The sequence below is a fragment of the Dendroctonus ponderosae genome, unplaced genomic scaffold (genome assembly GCF_020466585.1).
Source record: "Dendroctonus ponderosae isolate FM_Combo_2020 unplaced genomic scaffold, Dpon_F_20191213v2 Dpon_F_20191213_4, whole genome shotgun sequence".
Classification (NCBI taxonomy): Eukaryota; Metazoa; Arthropoda; class Insecta; order Coleoptera; family Curculionidae; genus Dendroctonus; species Dendroctonus ponderosae.
The window spans coordinates 16,054,331-16,064,059 of NW_026018611.1; the positions used below are offsets into that span (position 1 = coordinate 16,054,331).

At 35.8% G+C, this 9,729-nt stretch overlaps 1 protein-coding gene and 1 long non-coding RNA gene across 2 annotated transcripts in view; one reads left to right on the top strand and one right to left on the bottom strand.

The window, feature by feature from the left end:
* Nucleotides 1-846: 846 nt before the first annotated feature.
* Nucleotides 847-1,874, bottom strand: LOC125504161. Its single transcript, XR_007281319.1, has 2 exons — nt 1,651-1,874; nt 847-1,328 (listed from the first exon to the last, which is right to left on the bottom strand). It is a non-coding gene; the product is annotated as an uncharacterized LOC125504161 (long non-coding RNA).
* Nucleotides 1,875-2,112: 238 nt separating this feature from the next.
* Nucleotides 2,113-9,729, top strand: part of LOC109541264 (transmembrane protein KIAA1109) — a 107,531-nt gene continuing 99,914 nt past the window's right edge. The window contains exons 1-6 of the mRNA XM_019910074.2: nt 2,113-2,253; nt 2,346-2,607; nt 7,218-7,428; nt 7,531-7,626; nt 7,704-7,999; nt 8,647-8,790. Of these exons, the coding sequence (XP_019765633.2) occupies nt 2,358-2,607; nt 7,218-7,428; nt 7,531-7,626; nt 7,704-7,999; nt 8,647-8,790 (997 nt within the window). The 5' untranslated portion in view covers nt 2,113-2,253; nt 2,346-2,357. The remainder of the gene's footprint in view (nt 2,254-2,345; nt 2,608-7,217; nt 7,429-7,530; nt 7,627-7,703; nt 8,000-8,646; nt 8,791-9,729) is intronic.

The window sequence follows — 9,729 nt, forward strand, 5'->3', positions numbered from 1 at the left end:
TGCCCTCTGCACCAACTCGTGGATAGCAGATTCGCAGGATTTTTCCATTTGGTAGGCATATTGGTTGTGGTGTAGAGGACTTCTAGTAAGAACCTGTTCCCTGATGTCTGTCAATCAGCTTGCCTAGTGTTTTGAGTAAGAAGGATGTTAGGCTGATCGGACGAAAATATTTGACCTGGGCATACGTCGCCGCCCTGGTTTTGGAATGAATACTACTTTCGCCATTCTCCATTCAATTGGTAGATATGCCACGGCCAAGCTGGCCCGGAGCATCTTGCACAAGAGGGGCACCAGTAAATCGGTTCCCTGTTGTAGCAGAACTGGCATTAGGCCATTTGTTTCCGGTGATTTAAATGGTCTGAAGGAACTCATGGCCCACTTAACTTTGGTTTACGATGCTTGAGGCAAGAGTCCAGTGCTCTTTCAGTGCACGCTGTCGCGTCCTGTATATATAATAAAAATGTATTTCTAAATTATTACAGCTCCGGAATAGAATGGATGTATTTACAATATACAAATAAATACCCTGAAAACTTTCGCTTGGGGGTTTTCAGGCTCTATGATGTAGGATTGTTGGCGCAAGCAGCGTAACTTTATGGACACATTTCAAAATATTTGCCAAAAAATCGAGTAATAAGTCAGAGTTTTAAAACATTTAAATTTAATTACAAGCTGAGGAGATATTTAAAAATGGAAAACATGAGACAAAGGGGTGAAACATTAAATACAAAGCACGCTGGGTTTAAACGTCCTCTGACATGTCTAAGTTGACGTGTTTTTGAGTTACACCGAATTTCCTTGGCTTCACAAAACAATGGGGTGGGAATATTTAATTTAAACACACACTGTAAAACCAAAATATTATATTTAAAGTATATAAGTTAGTGTATTTATAACAAGAATTTCCAAAAATAATAAAATAATATATAATAAATCACAAAACATACTGATATTGTCATACAATTGAAACCCATTTTTAATTTAAAAAACTAGCAGAACATTAATTGTTTATAAAAGTTATATAAAGTTATTATTATTAAAAATTATATTAAACTACAAATATGCAGGATCATTAACCGAGTTCATCATGGTCATGACAGCGAGGCAGAAATCATTTTTTCCAAAGTTATCAGATGTGTCACCCTGTTTGGCACAAGGCCTGGCATTCTTGTACCCAAAGATCTACAGATACAGCATCATTGTTATGTCTTTTTTCATCTCTAGTCTCAATATTGTAACTGCGTTTTATATTGTCAACATCCTTGAAAGTTAGCAAATCTATGCGTTGCAACGAATCCTGAATTTTGTCTCTGGTAGAATCTACAATCCTACAAGCCAAATAAACGTTTGTTAACTCATGCCTATATGAATAAATTAGTATACATATAATTAGTTATATACGTTTTATAGCCATATAAAAACTTTTGTAAGTTATAATCTGTCACCAAAATAAGTTCACTCACAACACACATGGAGTGCGATATTAGACATTATAGTGTTTTTCATTACATCATCAGTAAAGTTCAACATATTTGACTATAAAGTTTCTAGTTATCTACTGTTGCCCATAAAAAATGGTAAAAAAGCATTGAACAAAATTTTAGAGCGTAAATAACATACAAAATATAAATGTATTAAATAGTGTTTTACCTCGTCTTGGTTACACCAGCTATTAGTTTTGAAGCAATTAGTCCTTTGTCATGATTTTAAATCCTTAAGTGTTGTAGATCTAGATTGTGGCCATAATGTGTTTTTTGAATATGCACATAGAACTTATTTTCATTATGTCTCAGTTTTAAAACACTCGTGCAGGCACTATCCACTTTACAACTTGCCTGACTTTTCAGCTGCCGTACTCTCTGTTGCACGCTCCGTTTACCCACCAAATTAATATTGTTTTAAACAATATTTTGTTGAAACGGCGATTTTTTTCAAATGTACCTTCAAAAACCACTTAAAAAATCAGAAGAAAGAAATTTTGGGATATTAAATATTAAATTATCTACCGTTTTATTTTTAAATCTATCATTTTTTTCTATCTATTCTACCGTAACTTCTTGGTCTGGCAATGCCGCCTACTAGCAGAGGCAGGGGCAAGAAAAGAAGAAGACGAATACAGAATGTCAAAGGTAATATTAATTGTTAATGTTCTATGTTATTATCAACAAAAAACTGAAAAACTTATTGTTTAGTAAAATAAGATTAATTAGTGTCATGGGATATTTTAGTTTTGTGCTGCTATTAATAAAACCAGTAAGTTACAAATTGTGAACAAGCAAGAAGTTTCTTTAAAGTTCTTGTTTACATATATATAACTTTTATTTTTATCAAATATGTTATCTTAGGTACTGATTTAAATGGCTAAGTTTGGGGCCAGCACAATGTCCTTTAACATAGAGACAGCGGAAGCATCAAAATGGAACAGCACTTTACATCAAGTTTCCTTGGAAGATCTGAAAATGGATTCCAACTTTTTAATGCTGTTATTTTCGTTAATATTTGCAGTACTATGGGTTATTTACATAACATACTACAATTCACGAATATTAGGCTACATTATCACAAAGGTGGCAAACAAGTTTATTAGTGAGGGATATTTTCGAATAGGTAAGTACACCCCATAAATATCAGTAAACTTCATGTCCAGAGTAGCCCGCAGCCTTATTTAAGATTATATCAAATTGTCTTTTTGGTAACATACAACATACATATGTAGTTTTGGGTGAATAACATTTTAAAATTAGTTCCAGTTATACCTGGTAACCGCGATTGTGATTAGCAACCGCAAATCCCCACGACTATTAATTTCTGGTCGGTTTCTTTTTTTGTCACAAGGCTTATAGCGGCACTTAATCAAGAGCTTCCGTACAATCACTTTAATGCTGGATATTCAATCGGGATTTGTTTCAGTTCCCCATTTGTGGATAATTGAACAAGTTGCTTCTGTATTAGTATGTATTCATCTGCATTTGGGCTCTGAGTTTGACAACTTGCAAAAGGGTTCTATTCTTTAATTTTTGATTAATCCCTAAGCTGCGGTTTTAGTGGTCCCATCGGCGACTGCGGCACGGGGTTTAAAACTAGATGAGAATAAGTTCAGATAGTTCTTTCGAGTAATCCTGACCAGCTTCAGTTTGTTCAAGGGGGTTCAGGCATTTTGGCCAGCAAAAGGATACGAAGACCTGGAACCAATTTTGTAAAATTTTCGATAAGCGCCAGAGAAAAGGTGGTTTTAACAATAAGATAACGTAAAATTCACAATCTGAAAGAGCATTTTTTTAAATTTGACAAGATCTGGAGGCTTATATTAATCCACAAGTAAAACTTCCATCGTGGATTCATTCTTACCTGAATTAGCACTTTTAGTATTTTTTCCCTATTTTGTGCTCTGATGAATGTCCTTTAGGATCAACCGAGAGATCGACCAACCTTTCTGAGTCATTTTCATAAATTATTTGAATTGCAGAGTTAGATACACATATATTTTTCTATAAAATGAAAATATTTGTCCATTGATGGGGCTATTTTTCTCCATCGATTTTTTTTAACCTAAATTTTTAAATCTTCATCTTAGTAATCAGAAATTGAGGGGTATTTCTGGACTTCCTCAATTAAATCGTAATTGTGACTGCTATTTGACTGGTCCGTCCACCAGTTGAGTCGCATTAGCTGCGACTCGAGCCACCGCGTCTCCAATCGGACCAGATAGGTCCATTCTTTAAAATAGGAATTATGATTCCGTTCTTCCATGACTGGGGTATTTTAAAATTTCGTGATATGAGTTCATGTTTTTCTTGTGTTAGATGCTGAAAAACCTTGCTTTTAATACGATGTTTTTCAAATGTGCTAAGGCTTCGTTATATTCGTTTATGTTTATGTTGTAGTATTTCGTTTTATTTTTTTACTCGCTTTGTTCATAAAATTTGTGAATTTTTTCGTGGCAATAAAGCATATTTTGATGTGATTTGATTTGATTTGATGCGGAGTATGTAATGATTTCGCGGTTTAGTCCGGTCGGGTTTCTTGAAAAGTCATCATGCCATTTGTTCACCCGTTCCCAGTTGTCAAAGTTTGTGTTTTTTGACCTTTTGAAGGCTCTGTGTTTTATCTTTGTCCGGGTATCGTTCTGTTCTTGTTAATTGGTAGTCTCTATCTAACTTGTTTTTCTGTATCTGGATATTTTTCCAATTTTTTGCCAATATGTTTTTCCTTTACCTTTTTCGATTTCTTGGTATGTTTCAATGCATGTGTGTTAACTTTGTCAAAGTCGGTCTTGTTCAGGTTGAGTTTTTCGCAGCGGAACTTTGCTGTGGGGTGGTAGGTATAGTTAGTTGTGAGTTGAAGTTAAAACTCATAACCAAATGGTCTGATCCCAGTTCGTTGCCCAATCTTATCCTGTCTATGTCGTTCGTAAGGTTTCTTGTGTGCAGTAAAACCTCTGGTGTTGAGTCTTGATTCTCAGGCATTAAAAGTGCCGGTGGAGGGCGTAGTCTTATAAAACCTGAATTTTGCAAACATCTTTTTAGTTGTCCCTTTTTCATCTTGTTAATGTTAAGCTCCCCAACAATTTTGCCAAATTTGCATAGACTGTCTTTCGTTAAGATATTTTGCTCTGTGTTGGAGCGTGGGCGAATATATTTACATTAAGAAAATATACACTGTCGCCTAGGCAAGGTAGAGTAAAATGAAGAAAGTCGTTCAGAGGGTTGCTTAGTGAAGAAGGATTGGCCTTACTCAGTTACACCGTTGGCTTGAGTAGGACTGTCGCATCACCTCTAGCATTAGCCGTGGTGTTGCCATGTTTCCAAATATATCGCCAGTTTCTGTAAGTAGATGTTTGTCCCAGTTTTGTTTTGGTTTCCACAAACATGCAGCGGTCAGTGTAATTACGTTGAATGTAGTTTGTAACTTACCTGTTTTTTGTTTAAAATAATTTAAGTTGAATGTTCTACGTTAGTAATTGCTTGTTCTAATTGTTCATGGGGTTCGGTCGGGGAGTTTTTGTTAGGTAGGAGCATGTCGAACATCAGTACATACATATGATTCCAAAAAAGGCAAACCGAGGTATCCATGTCAAAATAATTGCTTTTGCAATTTCTTTAAGAAATCTTCTCTGCTAGTGTTGGTAGAGTTATTCACTTGATGTTTGTATTTGTTTAATATAAGAGCATGCTCTGTTACTGGTGAGTGTATTCTGTTATTCTTATTTGTCGCACATGAGACCTCGGATGTCCTCTTATTAAGACATTTAATCTTAACAGTAGGAATACCGCTGATCGGTGCTGTTCGTCGCTTTGGACATTTTACGCTCCATGCTGCATGCTCGTCCGAGTTACAGGCAGCGCATTTGATGGGAAGCCGAGACTTGGAGCTGAATGTCGAATGCGGGCAAAGCATTTGTTGCATTTGGCTGTTGTTTTGCAGATCTCGGTCCGATGTTCGAAAGGGTTGCATTTGAATCAAGGAGCAGGAATCAGCGTTTTAGGCTTACTCTTCACCACCCTAAATAGTTGACCAAGGAAATGCACTGTGGGGTCGTTCATCAATTTCTCGTATGTGGCAAGGTCGCCTGTTATTACCCTGATCATCACGGTGGGACTGTTTCTCGCTCTAGATTTAATTCGTTTGCAGAATCTAAGTAAGTCCTGATTTTCCAGATGTTTAAGAAACATTTCGTCGGTGATTTCAAGGTCCACTCCAGTAGCAACCGCTGAGTATGGTGGTATGATCTCCGTTGCTGGATTAATGAAGAGTTGTCTTTTTTTGTAACTTAAAGGATGTTATTTTATCTCCTTGCTTTTGTTGATTTAGAATTTCAGTTGCGTTATTTCCATGGTTGGTTTTTATTAGAGAGTAGTTTTCTTTCTAATGGTGATATCTTTGTCGCTGGGGTTGAGTTTTTCCCACCTGATGCAAGTTGAGCTCTGGTGATAGTGGGTATTGCGTACGCTGTGAATGTGGGCGAAAATATAAAAGATCGTTTTGATGTTGTTTTGTTGCTTGTTGTTTGGTTTCGGTCGGTTTTAACATGTTGCTCTAGAGTTATTCGTTTGGCATCAGCTGTTGGCATTGTGGGAGTTGGCTGAGATTTCCTCGGTTTGCTACATAGCTTGTTGTACTGCTGCTTAATGAACCCATCGTCATGGGAGTTCACACAGCGACACTGATACGGCTTGTCGTATTGATGTAGCGAAGCAGGGCGCCACCTTTTTATATGTTGGGAAACAACAACGGAGAACACTGTGTTGCGTTATGTTGTTTCTTGGCCTTCTTCGCCGACTGATTTTTTATTAAATCTGATATTAATCAAAAGGCAGGCATTTGCCTTTTGATTAATACCTAAATGCGAACAAATAATGCAAAATGCTACAATCAGATATTATTTTTTTTAGTCGTATACGAGTGAATTTTGCTCAAGAATAAAGTACCTTTATTTTTCACCATATCGAACATTGTTATTAAGAAAAGTTGATCAGAACTGAAAACTACGTTCCAATATGCAATTATATCATCACCGAAACTATACAATATTTCACTGATCTGATCGATTATGGTTCCTGGAGAACTGAACATTAATACTTATAGATGAAAGGTGATAAACACAATCATCACTCACATCAATCACAACATTTTCCGTTGACAAATGGTTACTAAAACTGCTGCAACTAGATAGATGGCTCAACGGTGCCGCATCGGTTTTGTGCTGGGGCGAACCACTTTTTCGGGTTTATGAGACTATTTCAAAAGGAACCGGCTAAATTGGCAAAGTTTAACTGCGGTTACAGGTTACACGTCTGGAACACTGTTATTTTAGCGGTTACGTTAAATTCCGTCCATCCTTAAGTCAGACTGTAGGGGCGTCGGCAGCGAGAGGGAAAGGGGAACAATTAAAAAAAAATGGTATATAATGCAGACTGGGAAATTTAAACTTTTAAAAGGTTTTTATAAAAAAATGGAAATAAGTAAATACCCAAAACTAATAAGATCAAACCGAATTAATTAAAACAGAGATTAAAACACAATTTGTTTTTGTAAATTAATATCTGAAATATATCGTATATAGTGTATGTCGTCTTTAACAAAGAAAACGCTTGAATTCTAACAGGTGTCAGTGCACATATTTTTTTGGTTCTGTTTGAAAGACAATTACATTTCACTATGACTACAAAAGTTAGAAGGTGCCATTTAAAAAAAACTGACTTAGACACTTATTTCAGGATCTTTAAGTCTAAATGCCCTATCGGGCAAAATTATGTTTCGTGATTTTGCTTATATAACCCACGATTATACACTACGAATCCAAGATGGTTACTTAATTTTTCGATGGTGGAGGTCTTACGTTCCCAGAGACGTTAGTGAAGATCTGTCTCATTCAGATACGAGACTGTCAGTAATGCTGAATGGTTTTGAGCTGCATGTATATAACCGGTATGCAATAGTATTCAACCTAATGAATAAATAATGCTTATTATATGAATAAGACTTACCAAACTAATTGTTTTATGTATAAAATATGATAATAATTTGCAGGTCGTATATGTATTCCAATCTGGAGAAAACATTTGGACTACCTTCTAGTATATTCCCAAACAACAAGGATAATCAAGTGGTTGATGAGATAGAAAAGTAAGTTTGGGTGATTGTTGCTGCGAAGAAATACATTGTATAACAAAATATTCTAATTACAAACTATACTCATCTAGGAATGAAAACGAAACCCAAAATCAATCTAAGAAAGACACTAAAAAACAACGCCCGGAAGCAGCGATGGCTCGAACATGGAGAGATTTGATACCAGTTATTAAGTGCGATATTATGTCTAGTAGGCTGGTTTTCGGCAATAGACTGGTTCCAACTACGCTAAGTATTACATTCGAAGAAAGCCATTTTGTGTACTCTACAAAACCTGCAGTTTGCACGTTGGACAGATTTATGCATTTTGTTAAGTGCAAGGCAGAAAATGTGCGGGTTATGTTGGCTCCCAGCTTAAAATACACAGGTAATTCTATGAAATATTTTTTTCAAAGAAAAGGTCGGGTTGAGAAACTGTTCAAATAGGATGTTGTAGTATACTGCAAATTCCTTTATGCAAAATTGAAATGTACAGCTTGGTCCGCCATATTTGAGACTTTATCTCATGATAATATGTATTATAAAATATTTAAAAAAATTACTCTCTCTGACTTTGCACGGATTTTTCATACTACCCTGGTATAGATTGCCTGCTTCGTGAGTCTCACCATTGGAATCTCGGAATCTATAAGAAATTCGAGGTAACTTAATTTCGCGTTAAGTGGCGCATATTTGAACTTTTTCAAATGCCGTTTTAAAACGTGGAAAATTTTGATCACTTCCGAAGATATTAAAAAGTTGTGCGTCACGGGACGCCAGACTGAAGTAATAACTTCAAATGACATGTATAGAAACCATAAAGTATTGTATTTGCTGTAAAACAGACTAACGTTAAAATGAAAACAAAAACAATAAAAGTACTTGACTGACTGGTCGGCCCTATCAGTACTGCGACCAGTCTTATAAAGCCAGCTTTAGCTTTAGGCTTATACATACATATGATAAGTTTATATATTTACTACCAATGAAATATATTTAAAGGCATGTTAATTAATTACTAATTGATAATTTTAGGGATGTTAGATGAACCACCGCGTTATATGGGAGAGGGGTTCGTGTTGATGTCGTCAAATGATTTGGAATTGTATTTCTACATGGATGAGCCCGGATTGGTTCCAGAAGAACCAGTGTTAATTACGCTTGCCAACGGTGATATTGGTAATCGATTTAATCCAGTTATTATATCTATTTTACAAATTTAAATTCATTAGCAAAAGTGGAGCACTGCTCAAAAATACTAAAATATCATTTTACTTAAAATTTTAGTAGATTTATTATTTATGTTTATCTCTATGCAAGTTTTATAAAGTGTGTACTATTTGACTTATGCATGGTGTTCCTACTCTGTATTTAAACAGATTTATTCACGCTATACAACACGGGATATTGTTGTTAACGTTTGTCTTAGGGTGCCTTATTTATGGTAATGGGTAATGGGTTTTTACACATTTTTTTCTTTGGTGAAATTGATTAATGACGAACAAATAAGGGCCCTAGAAATGTTTTCCTAAAGCGTTTTTGTTTCTGTCTAGGCGTTATGTGACGTCACCGGGTATGTTTCAGCTCCGCCCTATTCGGCGCTTATCCGTGTTTGATTAACCAAATAATTAAAAAAATGTATATATTTGTCTTAAAAAAACTGACAAAGTTCCCCGTGGCCAGGGCACACAATTAGGTGCACTAAAATATGTTTTTAATGACCGAATTTGCAAAATGATTCTTGTATAATTTTCGGCTTGATTTAAATGTGCATCTAGCAAAAATTTATATTTTAGACTTTGTTAGTTTTAGCTTTAAGCCGACGATTTGATCCCTTATAGTAGCACCAACAGACTACATCTTATACCCAAAATAGTGGGTAAGAACGTTCACCTTAAATAACCAGAAATTGATTCAAACGCAGTACATAGACCGTAACTACCGTACTATGCGTAGTACTAACTTGACAATACTGTCGCGTAGATTCCCCCTCCATTCGCTCGAGTTGCGAGCAGAGGGCACCTCTGTCTCCTCTTGTGGAGAGCGGGAATCACGACCTTGTCCCTGCATGACAAGGTGATGGATGCGCACAATAAAACTAAGATTTAAACAAAAAAA